Raw genomic sequence first — 24,639 nt, 5'->3', positions numbered from 1 at the left:
CATTACAGCATTCTGACTGAGATTGATTTAGTAACCCTACAAACTCAACAAACATGACACTCAAAAAGAAAGCATGCAGTGAGGTGACATCTTAGGAGGTGCAGGCCAGGTGTTTTTTTAGTGTTAAACGGGAATCATGTGAGAATTAGGCTTTAGAGTCCTACAGACAAACACAAAACGCTAAAAAAACGTGTGCGGTCTTCATGTTACATGTGCAACTCATGTAATGTAAATGTAAGAATGTGCTGTAATGCATTCCGAAACAGACTAAAACATACTACAGGGTGTTTCTCAGAAGACTGGAAGGACATGAGCCATATTGAATAAGGCAGGAGCATGTTATTTGGATCACAAGCCTTTTGTATGACGCACGCTGTAGTCAAAGATCCTTGCTTTAACCCTCTCTGCTGTAGTTGCTGGTTGCTTGCCTCTGTGTGGTCTAAATGTATATGCCTCAATGACCGCAGGCTGGAAAAGGTAAGCACACAACCACAGGAGAGCTCTCACTTTCACACATACAGTACTACCAATAAATAACCTCAGCATCACCATGCCCCTGCATACTGTAGCTCAAAAATGTAGCAAGCTTTCCCAGACTCGCACATTTACAGTATGCATGCTACACATTCCTTTTATTGACTGAATGTTTGGATCTGCTGGCCACATATATTTGATATCAAAATCAATGTTATCTGCTTTTTACAGTATGAGGAGCGGATACTGCATCTTCACTGCGGGAAAGTGAGTTGCACTGACTTTTGAAATAGGAACAGTTACAAGCCAGAGGCCTCTTTTGGAACGAGAAGGGGATAGGGGGAGGGAGGACATTGATGTTTTGAAGACATTTTCTAGGTCCTCAGGGAGACCCAGACAGCAATACAGGCTCTCTCCTCCAGTATTCAGCTCTCCTATACACTCTGCCTGCCTGCAAATCTCTCTCTCACACACACACACACACACACACATACACACACACACAGTCAGTCTTGGTCTCAGCAGATCCACTGCTAGTCCTGGTGGAATAATGTACTTTTCACCCAGGGGTGGAGTGGAGAATGCTCATGAGAGCACTCCATGAAAATGTATGAGCGAAGCTTTTCAAACACACCGCTTTTCATGACCCTGGTGACACTGAAGAGCACCTTGACAGCTCACCATCAACCACCAGTACAGTTTGGAAATGGCTTTGTGGGTCTCAATAGGCAGCACTCTTATGAAGGCTGCCAAAAATGGGTTGAAAAGCACCGTGCAGGATACGTCACTCCACCCTTATCCTTACTACTTGTAAAATTGTGACTTGTTTATTTTAAAGAAATCTTCATCTAAGTTGTGGTTCATAATTGCCAATTTAAAGCCTTGTGTGGGCTTTAATAATAATGAATGCAGCTAGCAGCCATAGCGGGCACTCTGTTAGCAAATGCTTATGGAATGTAGCAGCAATGTGCATTTCCATTGATTAGAATATTTTTGCCATTCTGGCCATGGACTGACATATCTGACACATCCAGAGTGGAAGTGAGTGGTGCGAACAAACACTAGCCAATGGGCAGTCCCCGCCCCGTGGTGGTGCAGTCCAATGATCACACGAGGAGGAGTGCGATGATGACACAGATGTCAAGCGAAGCCCACTCCATGTGTCTAATGACACCACCCGACACAGCCCCTGCCCCCTGGAAACTCATTTATCACGCCCTGTTGAGAGAGTCCTCAGAGCAAGGCCACAGTCCGCTGGGGGTTACTGGTGGTGCGATTCACTGCGGGGAGCCAAGAGCTGACTAATTAAGGTGGATGGCAGGCTTGCTTATTTCACCTCCTCCCTTCCAAAGATGCTGGGTGAGCAGCAAGCAGAGAGGGGGGAAAAATAAGGGGTGGGGGTGGGTGGGTGGCTGGTGTTGGGGTGAAGGGGGGAGAATGAAAAGCTCTTAACAAGCAGGAAATGTCACCTCAGCTTGTCCACACTGAGAAGGCAGAACATCACACCTACACGGAGCATAGACGGGATAAATATAAAACGACAACGTGTTCTGAGAATAGAACAGAAGTTTGCAGGGCTTCACAGTAGAAGGTAGAGAGTGAGTGCTAATGGCAGGTTTTTAAAGTTCCTGTGAGGTTCCATCATTTGTAGTAGAGATGATAGGCCAACCTCTGAAAGTAATCAGGCTTTGATTGCTTTCAAAACCACACTGACTTTAAAAACAGGTTGGAAATCACAGAGCTGCACCCATCCCCCCCAACCTTTTCAACAGATAATGAAAAAAAACAAAACGCGTCATTTAGTGCCAATACCAACATATTGATATTCTGTAAATCCCAAGAATGAGAGATATATTAATTCCAAGAGTACACCAATAAATTACCTCAAAATCGACCTGGTGTGGGGGCACAGTGACGCAAGTGGCTAAAGCCACCGTATCATGTTCGAGTGCCCACGGGGATCCAGGTTTGAATCCGACCTGCGGTCATTTCTTAGTCCCACCCCATCCCTATCTGTAATTTTCTTCCCATCGATCTTCACGGTCCTTTCTAAATAAAAGGCTAAAAGCCCAAAATAAAACTTTAAAAAATTGGCCTGGTGCTGCACAATCTATTATGAAAAAGAGGCAGAGCATAAACACCACAGCTTCAGAGTTGTTGTAGTAGTTGGAGAGCCACACAGCTATGAAGCTACAAATGAACTCGAGACCCTGCTGGGTGCAATCTTTATGAGCAAGAATAAACAGCCCTAGATGTTTCCATATGCAGATTGTTCTTTTTCATTTGAATGTGTAGTTTCAATATTTCCGCCCCCACTGCTCGACGACAGCGAGGAAAACACCACCGTGACCTAACTGGATTTAATCAACTTGCAAATGAGCCCCTCTGTCTCCTCAAAGCTCACTCGTGGACAAATCGACGTTTCTGGGTCCTGACCGATATGCCTACTACACCTCACCCCCTCTGAGTGTGTGTGTGTGTGTGTGTGTGTGTGTGTGTGTGTGTGCGCATTTTGTTTTGTTGGTTTGGCACTAATGAGGGCATTTCCCCCTAGAGACAGAGTATATGGGTGAGATATGGTCTGAATGAGGGAGTCTCTACCAAAAAAGGAGAGAGAGGAGGAGGAGAGAGAGGAGGAGGAGAAAGAGGAGGAAGAGGAGGAGAAGAATCAATGGTTCACTGACTGACTGACTGCAACATTTGCATAGTGCCAGTGCCTATGGTGCACAAGTGCCCAGGAAAATATGCCATGATATGCTGAGTGGTGGGTGCTGTGTGTGTGCTGTGTGTGTGTGTGTGTGTCTACACACGCTTGTCCACTGAAGTGAGTGCTGTGTGACTATGTATGCAAGTGTATCGGCAGAATGGACCTCTTGCATTGTGTGTGTGTGTGTGTACGTGTGTGAATGTGCATAAAGGCGCGGCACTGAGCACTGAGCTCAGTGTGACTTGTGCCCACATGCTGTTGCCCTCTGTGCATACTAAGCAGCTTTGGACTCCTGACTTACTCCCTCTCTCTCCCTCTCTCGCTCCCTCTCTCTCTCACACTCTCTCTCTCTCACACACATACGTTGTATGACACCTATGACTATTCTGCACAAACAGAATCTAATTTATTTTTGAAGTCCTAAAAAAACGCTATACACGTACACTATGTCCCATTTTTTTCCCTACAATATGACATATAAACGCATTCATACGTATGCACATATGCAGTAGCACATGCTGCATGTGCATCCATCTCCACGGATTCATAATTTATAATTCTATGTTTATTTATGTTCCGCAAAAGAATGAATGAATTTTCCATCACAGTTGGCTGTCACACTCCTCCACAGTATATTGGACTACTCAATGCCTGTAATATGATGACCCCTGCTGGCCAAATACTAGTGTGGCTTCTGAGGAATGCAAAGATTTCTTTTTTAGACCAAAACTCCTTACAGCTTCCCTTACTATTTTCTATAGTTTGTCTATATAATTCTAGTTAGCTAGCATAACAACATAGGCAGCATAACCTCAAACATAGTGGTAACAAGGAATAGTCTCTCTGTTGCTCTACAGTGGTGGAAACACTCATGGTAGATTGATAACTTTAATCTTTAAACTGCCTTTGACTCAGTCTTGTAAGTCTTTATGGAATACTCGTTAGACTGTCATTCTCTGTGCTCTCTGGACAACTTCACCAATTCAAACAGCATACCGGCACTGAAGCAACACAGACCCCAGACGCAAACGTATTATTACAGTGTTGCACTCAAAATAAACATAAATAATAAAGCGAAATTTAAATAGTTGGTGGTGAGTATGCGAGTCTATATTTTATGGGTGTGAGTTTCTTGTGTTGTGTTGTGTGTGGCCTGCAGAGAAAAGATGTTCAAGGAGCCTGGTGAGCATGAACATTTCATTTTTACAAAGAATAGTTTATGAACAAAGTTTTTATGGTCAACAGACTCCTTGAACTTCAGAAGCTTTTATTTACATGACATTTTCTGTTTGTCTCCCCTGCATAGTAACAACAGCAAATATGATCATTTAAGTGAGGCTTTATCCTACCTGGCTGAGACCATACACTAACAGCAGAATACTGACATTGATAATGAGTGATGTCTTCCACTTGTCAGGCTATCTAATGTAATGCCTTCGGTACAACATGCATGTTTTACTACAAGAAAACAAATTACACAACCAAGGTCTCCACCGCTAATAATGTTAATGGTAACAATGTCATGTAAGCAATGAAATAAAACACTTTGCTGGCACATACAGAGGGAGATATAAAAGCTAAACTGAAACTCAGTCTGCAGTGAGTGTCTAGCTCAAATATTATCTCAGTATCTATAAATACTGAGAGTCTGAGATAAGGTTTGTCTTTCTTATTAGTTGTTTATTCATCTCTGCAGAGAGGTCCCATATGCATCAGAGAGAAAGAGAGACCGATGCAGCGAGGGAGACAACTTCTCATGCACATTTATATCTTTGCATTGTATCATCAGACCTCCCTGCACAAGCAGTTTCGTCAGCACAATAAGTTATCTGAGTTATCTGTTAAGAATGATGACGCCACTGACCAAGAAATACCTGGTCTAAAGTGAAAGGCGCATGTAAAACACAGCTAAGGTGCCCGGTCACGAAATGTAAGTGGGCCCTAAGCAACGATTCCAAGGCAACGACTGGTCTGCTTGGATGAATGTCCTTAGGATTTTTATCATCGGTCATTCAAATATTATTGGGGCAAGGGTTGCTTTTTTCAGGCTGTTTTTGATTGTATCCTCTTGTCAGTCAATAGTAAAAGTAAATAACTAAGTGTAAGAGTTTGTTTTGTCGTTGTCAATGAGTTCAAATACTAGGCGAGTGCAGATGCATGTAGACTATACTCTGCTTGTCACACATGTTTTAGTAAAGCAAGCTTTAGTGGAATCCTGGTATTGCATAGTCTCGCGTGCAGATTCCTCCTGCAGAAATGCGCTCACTCGTCTTTAATATACCAACACGCTGCTCGAATTTGCACTCCTTGCACTTAAAGCGAATGACAGGTGTCACTCTCATTGGTTTAATGGATGTTACACCCCAAAACACACCCATGACTAATTAAGAAACATAAGAATACCCCTTTTGAACAATGTGCCTGGCATCTGATCACTTATTACGCCGTGAAAATAGCAGATTTGGACTGGACATGCCCTAAACACGCTTAAACCATACGCTTTAGATCATGTGTTTCAGGCCGCCAAAATTCGCCTTATTCACCCGGCGGCCAGAACGAGGCTCCAGGGTACACTTGCCATTACACCTCAGTGCAGCAGATGGTGGTAATGCACTCCGTTTGCAAAGCTCACAGAAAAAGAAGGGTTCGCTGGCCTGTTCTTCTTCTTCTTCAGTGAGTTTTTTTGGCAGTTTGCAAACGGAGTGCATTACCACCATCTGCTGGACTTAGGTGTAAAAGTTCTTTTAGGCAAGTCCCTCCACTCGGAGGCCATATTGCAATGCTTTTTGGCCACTTATCAGGCATCTATTTCGGCAGAAATGCACGTGCGCAAGGCTTCACGATACCAATCTTGCTCCAGCTGCGAGGTCACAACATATGATTGGCACAATGTATTTACAACACAGCACATGTTTGGCTCAATGTATTCACAACACAGCACATGATTGCAGGGACGCAGGAGGCATGGGGGACGTGGGGGATGTGTCCCACGCAGTGCTGAAGAGACAGCCGTCATCCCCCTCACTTTTGATAAGGAAAAAAAGCCTTATATACGCTAAATAAATAATAACCTATAGGGTTTGCGCTAACTATGTAAAACTCCCCATTAACAGCATCACATCACTAACCACAGCCATCTACAGTACTGTAAGACTGCACAATCTCATATTCACTCTGTTGGATATCTGAAGCCAGTTTGTCTACTAACAACCATCATTAGAGATGCTTTTCGTTTGGAGCGGCATACTGGTAGGCCATCAAAAGCATAACATTTTCGGTTTGGTTTGGGATCGAATTTACTTTTGGACTGTTTGATTATATTGCTAAATGTTGGGACTGATGGGCACTGAACTCTGGGAGATATTTGATGGTTCACTGTTATGTTTCATGCAGTTGAAAAAGTGTCGGGACTGTTTATTGCGAGACAAGGCAGCCATTCATTGAATAGGGGTTGTGCTGTAATAGAAACCTTTTTGCGTAGCCAAGTAGCCTAAATTGAGTTATTGTTTAATTATGCATGATTTAGTAGGCTACTTTTTATTAAATTCGTAGGCTGGAATGCCTTGAGTCACGCAACAATTAAATGTAGTAGGCTTCAGCCTCTGGCAATTAGCTCGAAAGGGGCGGCAAAACAATGAGCTGCGTGTGTTGGAGACCCATGGTAGGAAAACGACTTTATTAATCCAACCAACAATATAATAAAATATTAAGAAGAGGTGTTATTTCATTGACTTAAATCGAAGCAATGTCTTCTAGTGCTGGTGGACTGATGGCAATTGCTGGTATGGTATAGGCAAATATGGGAACCTGCCTTTATTTGTCCGGCCAGGGCTCGAATTACGTTGGAGCCAGAGGGAGCCGAGCTCCCATAGAGTGACGACTGGCTCCCATGAAAGCAACAAAGTCAAAAACCTGAGGGGGTCTCTCATATCTGAAGGTGTCTGGCATTGTAATTTAATCTTAAACAACCGCTCATTATCCATCCCTGTGCGATCTCTTACCATTAAAGACGTTAAATTAAAATATAGGCTACTACGGGACGTACTGTAGCCATACGCTCTTGAACGCAGCATGACACTTCACCACCACACCACAAGACTATATGAGCAAACCGTATCGATTTGACAGCACTCACAAATCTGAAGAAGTCACCCTGCTTTGATGTGAGTGTTTTGTCTATTTGCATAAGCGTTCATTGGGCTAGCCTACGTGGTTTGATACGTGCTGAAAAGTCCTGTTTGCTGTTGAACTTGCGCTTTACCTATTCTATGTTGATTGACAAAGCCATACATTATGGCCCATAATGCAGCCTACAATGATTGTGTTGTCTGATGATATAGCTATCCTCTGCCATTCAGAGCTCCGGAAAGTTCCCAGCTATTTTGAAACACCTGTTAGCAATCTCTGATGTCGTAATATTCAATGGCTACCCGACAATATCTCAGTGCAAACTCCAAAATTGTTCGTCTATTAATTTTCCACGGTTCAACACATTAGCCTACTAGAACGTAGTTTGGCTGGCTTTATTCATTTCTGCCAGTTAGTGCTTTTTCCCCTGTGTATAAGTTACACTACATGCATTATTGTGTTTGACACTGAGGATAGCCTATCTGGTGGTCTGGTTTAAATGAGTTACGTTGTGAAATTGAGAATGGCACAGACTAAATCGTTTAGTCTATTTCTTTGTATTGTGAAATTGAAATGAGATATGGACTATTATAATCAATATGTTGAAATTAATTAAAAGTAATCAATTTCTATGAAAAATCTATGTCTGTTGTATGCGTGTGTCAAGGTACGTGCGTGTGTCAAGGTCCGTGCGCATATAGGCCTACTGTACTGCGCAAAAGCGCCACTTGCGCCTAGGCTATTTCATTGTATCGCCTTGTTAGGCTATGGGCGGGGTGTGTCAACTTTTTATGAGATAAAGAGACCCCCTTAAAGACAAAAAGATAATTCGAGCCCTGTGTCCGGCTATAAATAGAATCAATCCCGGGCATAATTTGAGGATTTATGGTAGCCTATCTCCTGCTCAACATGACATTAGCTGTTATGTTTATTGATAACAAACTCAACTAGCCTACTGATCAACTCGTTTTTACTAGCCTAACTATAAAATACAAGTATATAGGCCTACCCAAAGTTACATTACAAAAGTTAAAGACATTTATTTCAAACATAATTTCAAGACACAAATTGGATACTTCAGTTACTTTGGTGCATAAATCCCAGAGAGTAGGCGACCACACCCCAGAGTGATGGGCCTTTCTTACGCGTTCAGTGTGGGGTATAAACAAGCTGAGAATTTAGCGGTGTCACGTCTGGCTGTCACAGACATGGTGAGCTCTTTGAAGCTTGGGATAATGTGGTACAGTTACTACAGTAACAGTATTTTATTTTACTTCTTATGTAATATATATTTTTTTTCAATTTTATAAATGCTTTGTTTAAATGCTGTTGGAACAAATAGTTGATTATAAAGGCAACTTTCTGTTGCAATTTTCTGTGTGTTCTAGACTGGTAACTTGTTAAGCCAATATGTTCTAACATTGCATAAATATTAACTGCACACACATAGTGGAGAGTTGATTTGGTTTATACCAGACAATTTAGGTACTGTAGGCCTAACTAGGCTATTTGATCATGTAGTCTATGTTTGGATCATAGGCATGATGATTCATTCATGGCTTCATAAAATATCAACATCATGTTGCTTTTAGAGTATTCTACCATTGGCCCAAGTAGTGTAAAATAAATCTAAAATATATAAATTGCACATAGCACATAGCAAGAAGCTGGTCTGAGGGCAGATCTGGCATTGTGCTCATCTCACAGTTTTGACAATTTTAATCAAACAATATTTTGAAAATAATCAATGGTATTATCTTAATATTCTGGCAAGTTTATACAAGAGAAGTAAATATCTGGAAATCTGATTTCACTATGGGTTTGTGTTCACAATTTGGTCCCCCTCACTTTCAAAATATCTCCTGCGCCCCTGCATGATTGGCTCAATGTATTCACATGTCGACGTTTTGCCGCGGTAGGGGTGTAATATGTGTAGACAACTGCCATATTGCGTTACAAACTAGCCCCATGCATTTCTATGGAGTATTTTTTGAGTCCTGTGTCTCCTCACTAGAAAGTCTCTGGTGTAATGGCAAGTGCACCCTGTAGCCTCGCTCTGGCCACCGGGTGAATAAGGCAAATACGGCCCTTTGTGTGTGGTGTTAAACCTAAAATACATTCCAAATGAACTACCCAAAGCTACTGAGGTTGCACACACAATCTTTATAAAAACGGGACTTGTCTCTATTTTCTGGCCAAGTCAAAATCAAACATGACTAAGATACTTAGATACAAACATGACTAATAGAGACAAGTACAGGTGATTCAGTACTGATGATACATGGGGCAACTTTTTGAGTAATGCTTCTGGCAATGTGCCTCATTATTGTGGTTCTGACATGTCCCCATTGATATTGGGCAACAATTTATTTTGTGGAAAATTTTAACCCTCAGTAGGCAAATCATAATGGTCATACAATCAGAATAAATGGAACTGGTTATGTGTTTGCCCAGTAACATTGCTGAAATAGTTGTCCCATGTATAAACCCAACAATAGTTGAATCTTGTTGTGTGTTAACTGTTGACTATACAGTGCGGTTCATTTGTAGTTTAAACAGGCCTCAAAGATTTAATCTGTACTTTTTTAGTGTAATTGATTGTATTTAATTGTTTAAGAGCCTACTGGTATTCAGGAATTGTCAGCCAACTCGCCATTCAACCGCTGAGACCTCAGAATCCTGTTGCGCCACTGTTTTATAGTTTAAGTAATGTAACGAGTGTTACATTTTGGAGGCACCGCTGGGATGACAAAATTTGAGTGAATTGAGTGTATTTAATAGACAAATGTTAGCGAGTGAACAATTAACTCTGAGTGGAACAGGGTGAATTATTATATTTAAAGTGTATGGTGATAAACGTCACACAGTGCAAGGTAGGAGTGTTCGAGAGCCTACTCACAAGTAAATTATTTGAGGAATGCAACATCTTTCTCTCTGTATGCACGCGTACACATAATCCCTCCCTATAAAGTACATCATAAGGCGTGTCGATAGCTCAGATTTTAACAGGTCTCAAGTAAATGTATCTGTGCAGCATCATGACTGAAGCGGAGTTGTACTCAGTCTACAAGGGGGTTTATATCCCCAAAGATCTTCACCCACCTGAGTGTCTAAGGAACTATGAGGAGTTCAACTTTCGGCAGGATGATATTTTAATTGTTACTTATCCAAAATCAGGTAGGTTGCGTCAAAGTTTTTCTTGACATCTTAAATAGCAGTTTACTCTACTACAAGTGCAGTAAGTTAATAGAAAAAACACTATCATGAGCATTTGAAATTATATAATTAACATATTTCATTTATGCTCAAATAGGCACAACCTATACAGGTTTAAGGTAGTATTTTCAGGTTTAAGTGTAGTATTTTCACAGTGGAGGCACTGCGCTATTCAATTATTTCTACTGTTCAGTCCCATTTTTCTAATTATTAGCCTACCAATATACTTATAAGTATACAGGGATTTCAGCCAGCTCACCATAACACCACTGAGACCTTAGGATCCTGTTGTGCCATTGTAACTAAGTGCCTGGTAACGCGCACCTTTTGGTATGCTCAAATGGTTTATGCTCAAATAGGCACGACTTGGATGCAGGAGATCGTCCCATTGATCCAGAGCGAGGGGGATCTCACCCCGGTCCAGACCATTCCAAACTGGGAGAGAGTGCCATGGCTGGAGGCGCGGAGTGCGAGAAACCTTAATCTGGAGGAGAGACCTTCTCCGCGCATATTTGCAACTCACCTCCATTATAATATGATGCCAGAGTCCTTCTTCAAAGTCAAGCCAAATGTATGGTGCATCAACATTAGTATGAATTAATGCTATTAATTTACCTTAAGGGGACAGTTGCGGCTATTGAGAATAGATTAAGGTTAATTAAACCAATATGTTATGGATTCATTCATGAATGCACATTCAGACAAAATAGTAGAGAATCCTATACATTAGGATTAATTTGTCTGATACATGTATTAATGGCGTGGATGGGAAAATTCTGAGTTGTATGTTTTTTAACCCCTTCAGGTCTTGTATGTCCTGCGACACCCAAAGGATGTCTTCACTTCATCTTTCCACTATCATAAAATGGCTTCATTCCTGGTGAATCCTGGAACAGTGGATGAGTTCATGGAAAAGTTCCTTACGGGAAAAGGTAGGCTATGGAATGTTTATATAAATCACTATTATTCCGAGGCATGCTTTTATTACCCAAAGCTAAACTAATACCTGTAGTTTCAAGTTTCAAACACTTTTCATCAGAAATGTTACTGCAGTTTAAGTAAAGATGCTGAACCATTTCTACTTGCACAGTAATGTTTGGCTCCTGGTTTGACCATGTAAAGGGATGGACACATGCCAAAGACCAAGAACATATTTTATACGTATTTTATGAAGAAATGATAATGGTAAGTTGGTTGATATTTATGGCAATTTCATTACTTTGAATTTGGATGAAATAGAAGAATTTTGTTTTACCTAAAATAAGTAATTATTTTAGGGTGCATCATCACTTTCATCTTGATTTAAACAGGATCTTAAGGAGTCTGTTCGTAAACTCTCCAGTTTTCTGGGGAAATCTCTAAGCCAAGAAGTCATTGCAAACATAGCTGATCACTGTGTGTTCAAAAACATGAAAACAAACAAGATGTCAAACTATTCCTTGGTGTCAAGTAAGATCTTTGACCAGAAAAAGTCAACATTTCTGAGGAAAGGTAAGGACAGCGATTTGCCAGTGATCTTTTTATTGTTAATCGTATTGAATAACTTCCTGATAGAGAAGACAAACCATTTTGTGGAATGATGCATCATCGTCATTTGCATGAAATTTGCAATGATGTGACTCAACAATCTCTAGCCTATAAGTGACATCCCGCTCTGTCTTCCACTCATTATCCGTAGCTGATCGAAATGACATAAGCCTAAAGCTTTGATGTAAGGCTATATGTTTAGCCTATTGAATAACTTAATGATACAGAAGACAAACCATTTTGTAGAAAGATGCACATCATATGAGATTTGGGTAACACTTTATAATAAGGTGCCATAATAAATAGCAAACTAATCATTACCTAACCCTTTGTTAATATGGACGGACAGACAGACAGACAGACAGACAGACAGACAGAGGTTTTCCTGTAATTTGTAGATAGATTCTATGCGGGAAAAGATGCGGATTTCTACGCATCCTTTCGACCATTCATAAAGATACGTTTTTCAGGCATGTAAATCAGCAACATCTAATGGTGAAATCACAAAATAAAGCTCAGAGAGCATAATAAAAGATCTCTACACTTCAACATTTCATTATGTTACTACCTTCGTGATCATTCATTCATATTGCAGGCTATGAGGTTTGTAGCCAAGGCTGCAGCCAAATAGGCCTACACTAAACTGCAAACGTTTTCAGTAAATCACGTTTAGTAAGATATTGATATTGATGTTCCTTAATAAGATATTAATATAGCCTAAATCATGCCTCTCCCTACTATGCGATCTACTAGGCTACTTGCGCTGACTGCTAGCCTAAATAAAGCTCATGTTCACAGTGTAGCCTTATGCGAAATTCATTTTATGTTGACTTCTGCTGACATTGACACCCACGGGTGTGTAAGGAAGGAGATATTGCTTGCGTGTAGTAACATAATGAAATGTTGAAGTGTTGAGGTCTTTTTATGCCCTCTGAGCTTTATTTTGTGATTTCACCATTAGATGTTGCTGATTTACATGCCTGAAAAACTGTGCTTAAGCTTTACGGATGGTCGAAAGGATGCGTAGAAATGCACATTTTTTACCGCATAGATTTTTTCTATAAATCCTGACGCTGGCAGTGAAAGATGCATACGCACAGTTCAGCTCGGTTCATGCAACTTTTTTGTGCATAGCAGCCTTTATAAATAAGGTCCCAGATCTTCAAGGTGCAAAAGGCAACATTGAGTGAGAGTGATTACTAATATTTTTCAAAATAATATTTTGTGATGTTTCTTTCAGGCACTTCTGGAGATTGGAAGAACACACTGACTGAAGCCCAATCAAATCATTTTGATGCTGTTTATGAAGAGAAAATGAGAAATGTCAAATTCAAATTCTTTTGGGATTGAATTAGTCATACCCATGGTAGGCTTCCCACAATCCCTATGAGGATGTCATTACTTTGATGATTTGTGGCATAGGAGTTTTGAGGAGGTGTTTTGTGTTGTATTGTCAGAAATGCAAATTGAGCGTCAGCGTCAGTTCTGGCAGGCCAAGTAGTCAAGGCGCTGCTAACCGCTATGGGCGTCAGCTGATCAGCTGTCAACTCCCTTCGCACTCCCCTCGCTTCTAAATGGCTACATCCAAACAGGGCGCCTTATTTAAAGCTGCTTTAGTTATTCCTAACTGCTTGCTGCTAGCATTTATGCAACCCACCTCCTCCCCTGCTCCACCCTGTCGTGTATAACATGGCATAGGCTTTATGTCATAGTTGCCTGCTCTGTTCATATGGGGGAATAGTTTAGCTCGCTCAGTGTTAAACTGTGTGAGTCCCCCCTAATGCTGCTGCTGTCCCCAGGCTCACTGCTCTTTCATGGTGCTCATGAAAGGTCTGGGGACCCCTCTGAACAGAGCCATACCGTCAAATTTAATTTGTAATATATTCAATAAAATTTCCTAAAGAATTTATTGCCTGTGTTGTTCTTGACTTAATGGACCTGACAGAAATACCATTTTTTCGCAACAATAAGCTTTAAAGTCTGTGATTGAAGAATTAGAAGGTAAAACAAAACTGAAGAAACACTATAACATATTTGATACAAGTACCACCAGGTACAGGTCTGTACCTGAACAGCAAAAACATACCATGCAGGGACTAAAAACATACCACGCTGCTGAAGAAATAACTATATATGTTCCAACTGGTAGAGCAATGAATCAACACCAAGACAGTGGGATTAAGTACCAGGGAGTACAGTACACACAGGCTAGATTCACATTACAAGCCTCATTCTAGGTAATGATTTGAAACTAAACTTCCAAGGTCAAACCTTAAAGTCTCTGTTTGTCTGCTTATTGTATTTACTTCCAAGTCCACAAATGAACTCCCACTTTAAGTGATACTACAGTGCAACTTTTCTAGAAAATCTTTAGACTTCTGAGTTTGTCTGATACAAGGAAATGATTACAGAATTGTCTGGAACATAGCATCAAAACCATCAAGAAATCATCTACAAAAAATAGCTAATCTGTGTATCACATTTCGCTCCGGAGGAAAGGAAACATCTTGTGTCAGCTGTGGCCTACATGATCACGTCTAAGGCACATAACTGCTATTTCCAGACAGAGTTTGCTGTTGCAACATGAGATAGCATTAGCCTACAGGAAAGGAGCATGCATCTAAGCAAAAAAGGCGCATGAATCTGACCATTCTTGACCATGTGGTATGGCCACAAATCAGATATATATCCGATCAAGAACCAGATTTGTTATGTTCACACAGCCCTGAAAAAAAAAAACTGACAAATCTGTGTCACATCAGTTTTTTTTTTCTATTTGATTTGTGAACATGATCATAGACTACCGACAAAAATGAAGGTATCTGCTAAATGAGTACATGTAACAGTTCAAGCACCATAATGTTGTTGTCACACAAATCTAAATGATCAGGGGAGGTTTCCTACCATTGGGGGAATCCAGGCTTTGTGGTGCTGCATCAGGAGAACATGACCTCCCCGGCCGAGGAATAGAAACCAGTGCAGTCTGAGGAGTACCTCTGGGATATCTGCACGCAGTTCAGCTCAAACTCACCAAAATGGTACGCACCAAAGGTCTGCAATAGCAAGAATTAACAGAGGGTAAGATAGGAAGAGAGAGAGCGTATCACTGTGACTGTGAATTCAGTCAAGATAAATGTATATGATCTCCTGAGCGACGAAAGGTATATATGTCAGTATGCCGACATCAAAACTTGAGTTGTTGTGTATGTGTTTGCTGTTAAAATAAATCACCTTGCCTGGAAAAACAATGATTAAGTTAAACTCACAGAATTGAAAATATTGGAAAACACTGTTCTTAAGATGCCTTTAGAGTGTCAGAATAATTAGTGAGGAAGTATTTTTAGGTTGTCAACAACAGATGGCAGACAAAACCTTTCACCTCTTGAGGATACTGAGGTGAGAAGAAACCTGTTGATGTGGTTACACAATAAAGCACTCTTTAAAAAAACAACTTGTAGTACTTCACAAATACCACTAGGTGCCAGCATTAACAACACAAAAGCAGAGTTGTAGGCAGCTGTTCACAGAGTAGACGGTTCTGCACCAAAGTTCATATTCCACTGAAAGCATACTACATGACCTGCAAAGTCATTTGTCTCAGATTAAAGTTGTAGCTCCAGAATGTCTGCCTACTTCAGTTCTGACCTGAATGGAAAACCTTGACCACACCAAACAAAGAACCATCTTTTCAGACTTAAACTGAAAATATTTTTTTGGAGTTTCTGAATAGAAATGTTGTGCTGCCCTGATCTCTTGCCTAATTTCATTTGTTCTAACCTGTAATATGTTTCTTGCGTCAAATGCTTCGCGGTCTTTGGTATTTTGTTTTCCATGACTGCCCTTGTCTTCAGCTGAAAAACACAAAACAAACAGCTGTAGCAGAACTTACAAACACAGACACACACACAGGCAGAGACACAGACAGACACACAGACACACAGACCATATAATCACATGACACCTCCACTATTTTGCAATGCCACTGAAGAAATTATATAATACCAGCCATGTTTACACTCTATCCTGGACTAATCTAAAGGAATTTGGTTCAGGGATGTGAGTAAGGAGGGTCATCACATGCATAACAGGCCGGGCTGCCGCCTGTTTAGTTCACCCCTCACTCATGTCAACACAGGTGTGAGAGAGAAAAACAACAACACAATTACAGCATGGAGGCCATGCTGGACCACTACACAGCATCTGATGGCAGAGTGTGGCCACTCTTTGTTGCTCGGAGGCCGGCCGAGCCCCCTCTCTGTTCTGGACGGGCACTTGGACGGGCTCCACGTTCAAGCTCAAATGACCCCATTGTTGAGCCCCTCGACTGGAAAACACACAGTCAAGCTCCTCATCATCAGGCCTCGTGCAGCGAACAACAAAGCTGGGAGTCCAATGGAGAGAGGTTACAACCGCTGCTGCTGATGTCCAACCCTGGCACCCCTGCACACTCAGCCCACACACACACACACATCCCTCCCTCTCACACACACACACACACACACACACACACACACACACACACACACACACACACACACACACACACACACACACACACACACACACACACGCCTGCCCCCACCCAGTCCTTTTTTTGCCTCCACCCAATCCCAGTCAACTTGTTGTTCGGAGTGTTCTTGAACACAAGCCCCTTTCTTGCGTCAGCGCTCTAGCCGGGGCCAAATCGTCGTCAACAAGGCCTCTGGATCTGAATCGGCCAACTGTTATGCTCACCGCGTAGCACAACCACTTGGAGGGGTTCTGTGGTCATTAGTGTTGGGAGCTGTGCCTGCTCCTGCTGCTTGATGAGCTCCATGAATGACAGCACTGACGGGACTGGGGACAACACGGGGTGATTGTGACTTCGGAGCTCAGAGCAAGATGCTTGTGTTGGCCAGGACAAAAAAAAAACATGACATAGAAGAGGGGGAAGAGCAGCCATTTTGTTTTTTTTAAGTGCTCTGATGCATGACAACCAAGGCACTACACCACAGGGAAGCATCTGCTCTATTGAATGCCTGGTTTTACTGCAAGTTTTGGGCATTGTGTTTAATAATGGACATCTGGGCAGTAATTGCGGCTTAATAAACATACTCTGTAGGGACTAACTTTGTTGGGTCTTTAAAGTGAAAAAGCCAATGCAGTTAAAGCAAGATAACCCTGTACGGCCAAGGACAAACAAGGGCAGCCCAACAATAAATCTGTTAAAGCCATGGCTGCACCTAATGCTCCTGACTACTGCAAAAACTTAGAGTCTCAAAGCAGCCCAATTACACAACATCTACGTTGAAATATAATATGCTTAATGTGCAATTCTGCTTCAGAACCACGCGGCAGTTTCTTCCTGGCCATGTTCAAAACAAGAACAGCTGGGCACTGGACAGAGCACAGGTAAAATATTCTCCTGCCTCTGCTGTCCGAGGCTCACCTGAGGGTTCTTTCTTTTCGAGGCTCACCTGAGGGGTCTTTCCTGAACAGCGTATTCATGACGGTCCCGTGGAGCTTCACGTGGTCCCACTCCTTCACCATCAGTCCAGAGGAAGCAAAGTGCTCCACCAGCCGGTCGGCTATCACCTGCAGCCTGCACAGCATAGATCCAATGCATGAGAGCACAACACTTATGTGTGTGGAAACAACACTCTATACAGGCTGAAGTGCTATTATAGGTGCAATTACAGTGCAAGTAAGGGGTTACAAGGTAAACAAACACTCACATTGCAAACATTGCTGGGTACCAAAACAAATTTTGGTCATTTATTTTCAAGTGCTGGCAAATTAACACTGCATGAGAACGTATACCTATGGAGTGCATGAAAATCTATTTGGTGGAGTTAAGTCACAGCAGTGTAAAATAACTGGGCTCAGGGTGATTGACAATAAAGCCACTGCAGAGATGGTAAACTGAAAGCCTAGAGTTGGCGGCAACATGTGTACGGCACACACCACTTCTGACGTTTGATTACTTTGATCCCTTTGTTTTCAATATGACTCTGCACCGAACTCATTGGCTGATGTCGTGCCAATTACGATTCAGTTACTATTCTGGTCAGCACCGCTCAAGAAAATTCCTTTATTGAATGATTGTCAGTTGAAGATTTTGGTGCTGGGGTGCGGAGACAAGTGACAGTTCCACTTGTCGCCGTGTTCATGTTTGTGCCAGTGTGCAATGGGTTTTACTAGTGGCCCTACAATCAAAAGCTTAATGGGATGTACTGGAAGGTGTATTACACTAATCAAATTACCCACACTTACGTGTCAGAGCCATCCTTGACTTGAACTTTGGCGTAGAGGACATCCACCATAGAGGGGTCATCATTCATGTACTCTATACCAGATACAACCAACGGGAGGGGCTTTCCCTCTGTTAAATCCCTGTAATTAAGAGACAAATTGATTTAAGACATAATGATCAAATCCATCAGATTGAATAAAATTAAAGTCATGCACAGCTTGCTGAGTAAAACCTTCAGTTAGCCTTCAGTGAGACATAATTGTGTTATGGCACATTTACGGCACATAACAGTATGAGGTACAATTGGAAACTTCCTGTTTGGCATAAAACCAAGAATGCAAAAACGGTAAAACACAGCATATGTTGTGCAAAATGAAATTGACGATGGAGCAAATGGCCTGACAACGTGACAATGCCCGCTCGCCACCAGAGGCGTGTGATGTGATGCCAGGCTGAGGCTACCCACCTGATGAACTCCTCACACTGGTTCAGCAGCTCGGAAGCCTGTTGCACTTCTGCCTCACTGAGCAGTGCCAACGTGCCCACGGTCAGATGCAGCTTGGCAGGGTTCTGAAAGATGCTGGCATCCACGCCGGGATCCTAGTCAGGCCAAGCCAGCAGAACACAACAAAAGATGAAACCTAAATTATTGATACACTCACACAATACAATGTGAGTGGACAACGTTAATTTTCATCTTTTATGTGAAATAAATGTAACCTTCACCAACAGGAGAGGAGCAAGTGACTAGTGGTTTCAATCCTGCTCTTGGTCCCCCAAGCTCGGTTTGAAATTCCAGTGCTCTGATATGGAACTCTAGATTAGCTGAACAGACATGATTTTCTAACCCAAAATCATTATTGTGCATAGACCAGAGATAGAATAAAGATAATATCTTTATTCTATCTCTGGTCTATTATGTAGACAAGCTGGAGCAAGGCTAATAACTTTTTTTTTTCCAGTTTTAGATTTATTGGCCACTAAACCAGGGGTCCCCATTCCAAACAATAAAGATCCTTCCTGCAGAATTCATCACCCTGTCCCTCGCTTCAACTGTCCACTTACACCAGGGCTGCTTAAAGCATTAAAAGGGTATTCATTCAACCTTTATTTATTCTCAGAAGTTCATGGAGGGTAGTCCTCATTGAAGCCGAGATTATCTTAAGATCTGAAGAAATCGGACTGGGCAACCTGGGCCACAACCAAAGCAAAGCAGTATGAATGAAGCTGCTCCCAGTACTTCAAAGTGGACTGTAGACAATTGAATCATAACTTCCACCAACTTCATGAGGAAAATGCCCAAAAATAAACCCCCATTTCCATACCTGTGAGCACTGCTCCAAGACCTCATCTTTAAACCTCAGGAAGCTCTCCTGAATGCTCGGGTGGTTCAAAGCGAACGAGAGGAAGTGGGTGAAAGGCTGCTTCCTCCGAAAGCTCTCGATGAGGAGCTCAAGACGCGTGACCGCCGATGCCACAGACGCCTTCTGTGCCCCTGTGATCACTGTGCGAAAGAACACAAACACGACACGTGACGCGACACAACATGAAACGTGAACTTTACCACACGTGTCTCAGTGCAAGGGACTTCGCCATGTGTGCTAAAGCTGCGAGAGCCTACAGATAATACAGTATGGCACTACGTATGGCCCAAGGTTAACAGTTCATCAGGTCAAATATCCAGCACTTCCTCAGAGTGTTCTCTGAGTACTAGTTCTGCCAGAGGCAAACCATGTATTGACTATAAAAGAGTAAACCGTAAATATTCCAATGCTAACTAGACTAATTAAGGTTCTGATCTAAATAAATGGAAGGTCACAACTGGTGTTCACATTCGTGACTGAGAAAAAGTGTGCAATACATCTCAAAACAAAGGCCTTCCTTCCTGAATCCCTTGGCTTAAACCATTCTACTTGCAAATAAGGCTAAACTAAACACTGAAGATATCCATGTACCATTACAGGATGACCATACTGAATGGAGAATTTCAAAACAAGGGGTGCAGCTGGCAGCTGTAAATAGCTGAAGTGCTGAAGATATTTCAGTATTTGGCTAAGCTCCCACTGAGTAAACAGCAGGCAGATGTCGCAATGTGGGTCTTAAGAAAACAAATAAAATTAGCACCCCAGCATGGGATATTTTTAGTTCCAATTGGCCTTGACAGAGAGTGAATTTACTCAAGGGCAGTGTGTTCCTGAACTGTTCTCTGGAAAAAACACAAACAACACTCCTCAAGTCAAAGCTGCACCACTTGCACCATTATCATTCAATTAGTTCATTACAAAGTTTCACAATTTACTACCAATTAATTTAATGTTGCACAACACAGAATGAAACGCAATTGTGAAAAGTATAAGTATATCTACTCGTTTGATCCCGTGAGGGAAATTTGGTCCCTGCATTTATCCCAATCCGTGAATTAGTGAAACACAAACAGCACACAGTGAACACACAGTGAGGTGAAGCACACACTAACCCGGAGCAGTGAGCTGCCTGCTACAGCGGCGCTCGGGGAGCAGTGAGGGGTTGGGTGCCTTGCTCAAGGGCACTTCAGCCGTGGATGTGGGCATGGGAAAGCAGTGCTCAACCACTTGCCCCGCCCATATTTTCCCAACTGGTCGGGGATCGAACTGGCAACCCTTCGGTTACAAGCCCGAAGCTCTAACCAGTAGGCCACGGCTGCCCCAAAAAAGGTGTTTAAATCTTTTTTGTCCCTGGTTTACCTCAGGAATTTATACAAGCTATGGATTTAGGGGTGAAATTGGGCTGTTATCGTTCCTTAGATTTTTTTTTTTTTTTGTAAATAAGCTGTAAAACCAATTTTTTACCATGCAATTGAATCCATATTGTTATGGAAGCGTGCAGGAGCCAATCCTGATACTGTGTCATATTGACCTTTTTTTTTTATATAGGTATAGGTATTTTATTAGGTATAGCCTAATGTAGTTGAGTACTTGAAAGGAGACACTGGAGTCTGACCACTGACTATGAGTCTGATGAATGAGTAAGCAGAAGAGCCTCCTCACCTATTGGTCCCTCCACCCCTTGCTTGGGGATGTTAATGGATGTCTTTGTCTCTGACTCCAATCGTTTCCTTGTCTCTCCTTTCTTCCCAATGATATATCTGCAAGACATCACAAAGAAATGGAACCTTTCCACAACCCATTTCCTTGATATGCAAAGCCATTCAGATGTATCTGATGAACAAGAGAGCACAACAAAGTAACCATGTCATTACTGTGATTAGAAAGACCAACAGAGTTCATGACAAATGAGCTGTACAAACTTGTGAAGCACACTTGGGATGTCGATGGAACAGCGGAAGCCTTTCTCTGTTTGTTCTATTGCATGGAGGTCACAGGGCTCGTCCACCGCGCATTGATCACTTGCTGTGAACAAGGAGGTGATACTGCACTGAATACACAGGGGGGATTAAATTAATAGTCTAGGCTGCAGTAAAAATGCGCTTTTCACAATGAACACTTCTTAACGTTACCTGTTCCATAATATGAATAATCATCCTCTTCGTCATCATAGGATTCCTCCTTCACAGCATTTTTTCTGTATATCCTTCCATTAATATTTACAAGGACTGGACGTAAAACCTCCATATTTAACGTTACATGAAATCCTAGAGTGAGAGATGGTATTAATTGAAGTCTGGCTAAAATGTCAAACGTGCTGTCATTTGCTAACTTGTTGGTTGCTAACTAGTTCATATTGCTTGCCTGTTCCTAAAATTACTGCCGTCTAAAAGTCGTTAAGGTTAACATCATTTATTTCATTCTAACTCAGAGCCCATACTGTGCCATAAGTTGCCAAACTTTAGTAAAAGGGAAAATAACTCGTCACGTCTCCGAAAACAAGTTGCCACGCTAGCTAGCTGCCTGTCAGCCTATGGACACTAAAGCACTTGCATGGCAAACCGCTTACCGTAAACCCACTGGCATGAAGGAATAAATGGCCTTAGAGCTATGTAGGACCTTATGGAAATTGTTTCATTGTAGAAAACTATAACGTTACAAATGATCCCAAGGCTGCTTTAATGCACCTAGCTCGCTGGCTAAACACTGAATTCTAGTGCAGTCTTCCTCCGCAACTTTAGGTGGCGACAGTGAAGTCCCCATTTCTATGTTATTTTTGAAATGAAATAAACAACCCAACAACACGCTCAACCTCAGGTAAAACAAATATGCCGAAGTTTGAACTGTTTAATACAATACTAGTATTTGTAATGCTTCTGTTGCATTTGTGTTTGATGAATGTGGATCGTCTTAGTGGAAATTTCACAAGCTGAACTTGTGCTTGCTTGCTAGATAGTGCTATATAAAAAAGGGTAGCATTATTGTTAGCCGAATAAGCTAATTATCGATACTGCTATCGTCAGCTTGTGCTTAGCAAAACCTTTGACGTCTGTAGGTAATGTTTTAGTCAGATTAATGCACATACATTCGTGTTTGATTGAGTTAGCAGTACCTTTTTATTCTGAATGCTCTAACGTTAACATTATTCATTTCGAGAATGCTCTTGGCTGACTAGCTAATGCTAATTCATGCCATTCAGTGTTAGATCTGTCAGTTTGGTATGCTATAGGCCTAACTCGTAAAAGGGTTAACATTCATCAGACATATAACGACATGTGTGCACTAACATCCACTCAAGATACAGAATGCTCTGTTTTTTCTGTTTTCTAGTTAGACTCGGTTTCTGGACCAGGATGGCTGCGTCCTCTTCCTCCTCCTCAGCCGGAGGGGTTAGTGGAAGCTCTGTCACCGGATCTGGGTTCAGTGCCTCGGAGCTCATTCCTCCCCGAAAAGTCCTGTACACGTACCCCAAAGGAGCTGGCGAGATGATGGAAGGTAGCGTAGCCCTACTAGGACACATTGTTTGTGTTTGTCGTGACGTACACGTCAAATAAACAACTGAGGCTACTTAATTAGTACGCCTCCATGCGCATGAACTAAATTTGGCACTACCATTCACACAGGTCTTATGTAAATCTTTGGCGTTTGAAAGCAACTTGTTCTGGTCATTGGCCGTAATAGCTGTGCCAACCATTTGTCGTGCGTCTGCATTAGGCCTGGGTCCAATCACCTTTGTTAGTAGGTCATATCTCTGCTGGAGGACGTGTGTTTTCACCAGTTTACTGATTCACATTTTGTAAGCCTCCTGCCTGCATTCACCACTGTGCGTGATAGTGGTTGATTCTGGCTGCTTGCCCTGGCTTTGTTCTGTGACTGTCATTATCCCCCCAAATGCAATAATTGTACTCTGGCAAATTCATCCCATGCACATACAAGACCCCATTGCAAACTCAGTGAAAACTCACTGTTGTAGTTTTGCAGTTGCTGTAGTTTATATGTCCATATATTCCCATTTTCCCTTCATTACCCCTGACTCCTCAGTGACCAATTTTAGATGATGTTAACATTAGGATCTTGTTAATGACTTGATTCATGTCTCATTTGTGTTCCAGACGGCTCTGATAGATTTTTATGTGAATCTGTATTCAGCTATCAAGTTGCTACAACACTGAAACAGGTGAAGCAAGGTGAGTTGACCTTTATACAAGTATTGCGTTTTCATTTCTGTTTATTTGCTTCACTATAGTAAAATGCACATTACAGGTGTTGACCATGACTGGTAAATGCACATTCATTCAGTAAATGCATGCAAACACCTGAAATACAATACAAAAACATTTCAAGGATCCTCTAATGTCCTTGAGGACGAATTTGTGGTACAGCATTAGCCTTTTCACACATACCACAACCACATAATGACATCAGACACCAAGAATGTCAATACATTCATAAAATAACATAAAAAGCATACAAATATGAGACCATCAAAATATGAAAATGTTGATACAATAGGTATTAAGACTCAATGGCTATCTGGCTTCTAATACTGCTATCAATTGTACTTCAGACCAACAGGTATCACGAATGGAAAAGTTGGCAAGTTTGGTTGAAGAGCTGGAGGCAGATGAATGGCGGTACAAACCTATTGAACAGCTTTTAGGATTTACGACCTCGTGAATAAATGGACTGATTTATCCACTCACCAAAAGGAGTGACTTAGAGGTTCAGCTTTGTAAATGACCCCCCCCTCCCTTTTTTTTTGCGTGAGTGTGTTTAGAATATGAATTGGGTCTGATTTTTTTTATAGGGTCGAATGTTCATATTGCCAAAACTATTATGATTTCAGAAAAACTTTTATAATACACTTCTTGAAGTATTTGTTCAGTGTCAACCTGTCTATTACATGACAAGATCAAATCTAGACACTCATGAATGACCACATTTTTCTGTAATGGTCTTGTTGAATAAATTGATTTTGACTCTTCATTTTA

The 24,639-nt window shown here is 41.7% G+C and overlaps 3 protein-coding genes across 5 annotated transcripts in view; 2 read left to right on the top strand and 1 right to left on the bottom strand.

Moving 5' to 3' along the window:
* The window catches only part of ascc1 (activating signal cointegrator 1 complex subunit 1), a 25,779-nt gene extending 3,419 nt beyond the window's left edge, over positions 1 to 22,360 (bottom strand). The window contains exons 1-10 of one of the 2 annotated variants that reach the window (XM_042082419.1): positions 22,218 to 22,360; positions 21,781 to 21,915; positions 21,571 to 21,698; positions 21,311 to 21,408; positions 19,610 to 19,788; positions 18,751 to 18,884; positions 18,305 to 18,424; positions 17,509 to 17,633; positions 15,830 to 15,903; positions 14,957 to 15,105 (exon numbers count right to left, since the gene is read on the bottom strand). In XM_042082419.1, coding sequence (XP_041938353.1) covers positions 14,989 to 15,105; positions 15,830 to 15,903; positions 17,509 to 17,633; positions 18,305 to 18,424; positions 18,751 to 18,884; positions 19,610 to 19,788; positions 21,311 to 21,408; positions 21,571 to 21,698; positions 21,781 to 21,819 — 1,014 coding nt within the window. In that variant the 5' untranslated portion in view covers positions 21,820 to 21,915; positions 22,218 to 22,360 and the 3' untranslated portion in view covers positions 14,957 to 14,988. The remainder of the gene's footprint in view (positions 1 to 14,956; positions 15,106 to 15,829; positions 15,904 to 17,508; positions 17,634 to 18,304; positions 18,425 to 18,750; positions 18,885 to 19,609; positions 19,789 to 21,310; positions 21,409 to 21,570; positions 21,699 to 21,780; positions 21,916 to 22,217) is intronic. The other variant, XM_042082418.1, reaches the window with a different exon arrangement.
* Positions 10,260 to 13,517, top strand: LOC121699889 (sulfotransferase 2B1-like). Its single transcript, XM_042082437.1, has 6 exons — positions 10,260 to 10,486; positions 10,885 to 11,096; positions 11,331 to 11,457; positions 11,616 to 11,710; positions 11,836 to 12,016; positions 13,293 to 13,517. The coding sequence occupies exons 1-6, from the start codon at positions 10,330 to 10,332 to the stop codon at positions 13,400 to 13,402; spliced, it is 882 nt and encodes a 293-aa protein (XP_041938371.1). The 5' UTR covers positions 10,260 to 10,329; the 3' UTR covers positions 13,403 to 13,517.
* On the top strand, positions 22,358 to 24,639 carry anapc16 (anaphase promoting complex subunit 16). Of its 2 annotated transcripts, none has more exons than XM_042082459.1 (4): positions 22,358 to 22,465; positions 22,979 to 23,143; positions 23,761 to 23,835; positions 24,216 to 24,639. In XM_042082459.1, the coding sequence occupies exons 2-4, from the start codon at positions 23,002 to 23,004 to the stop codon at positions 24,323 to 24,325; spliced, it is 327 nt and encodes a 108-aa protein (XP_041938393.1). In that variant the 5' UTR covers positions 22,358 to 22,465; positions 22,979 to 23,001; the 3' UTR covers positions 24,326 to 24,639. The 2 variants fall into 2 exon arrangements, with proteins under 2 accessions (XP_041938393.1, XP_041938394.1); XM_042082460.1 differs by having other exon boundaries at positions 22,379 to 22,465; positions 22,983 to 23,143.

The sequence above is a fragment of the Alosa sapidissima genome, chromosome 24 (genome assembly GCF_018492685.1).
Source record: "Alosa sapidissima isolate fAloSap1 chromosome 24, fAloSap1.pri, whole genome shotgun sequence".
In the NCBI taxonomy this organism is placed as follows: Eukaryota; Metazoa; Chordata; class Actinopteri; order Clupeiformes; family Clupeidae; genus Alosa; species Alosa sapidissima.
Note: the sequence above shows the minus strand (reverse complement) of the source record. Positions and strands in the feature narration are given on the sequence as shown.

Bases quoted from the DNA above. Each gene is read 5' to 3' on its own strand.
- LOC121699889 (XM_042082437.1), top strand. From the start codon at position 10,330: ATGTATCTGTGCAGCATCATGACTGAAGCGGAGTTGTACTCAGTCTAC. The intron at 11,458-11,615 runs GTAGGCTATGGA...CTACTTGCACAG, and splicing joins AAAGTTCCTTACGGGAAAAG to TAATGTTTGGCTCCTGGTTT. The intron at 11,711-11,835 runs GTAAGTTGGTTG...TGATTTAAACAG, and splicing joins TTTATGAAGAAATGATAATG to GATCTTAAGGAGTCTGTTCG.
- anapc16 (XM_042082459.1), top strand. From the start codon at position 23,002: ATGGCTGCGTCCTCTTCCTCCTCCTCAGCCGGAGGGGTTAGTGGAAGC. The intron at 23,144-23,760 runs GTAGCGTAGCCC...TTTGTGTTCCAG, and splicing joins AGCTGGCGAGATGATGGAAG to ACGGCTCTGATAGATTTTTA. The intron at 23,836-24,215 runs GTGAGTTGACCT...ATTGTACTTCAG, and splicing joins ACTGAAACAGGTGAAGCAAG to ACCAACAGGTATCACGAATG.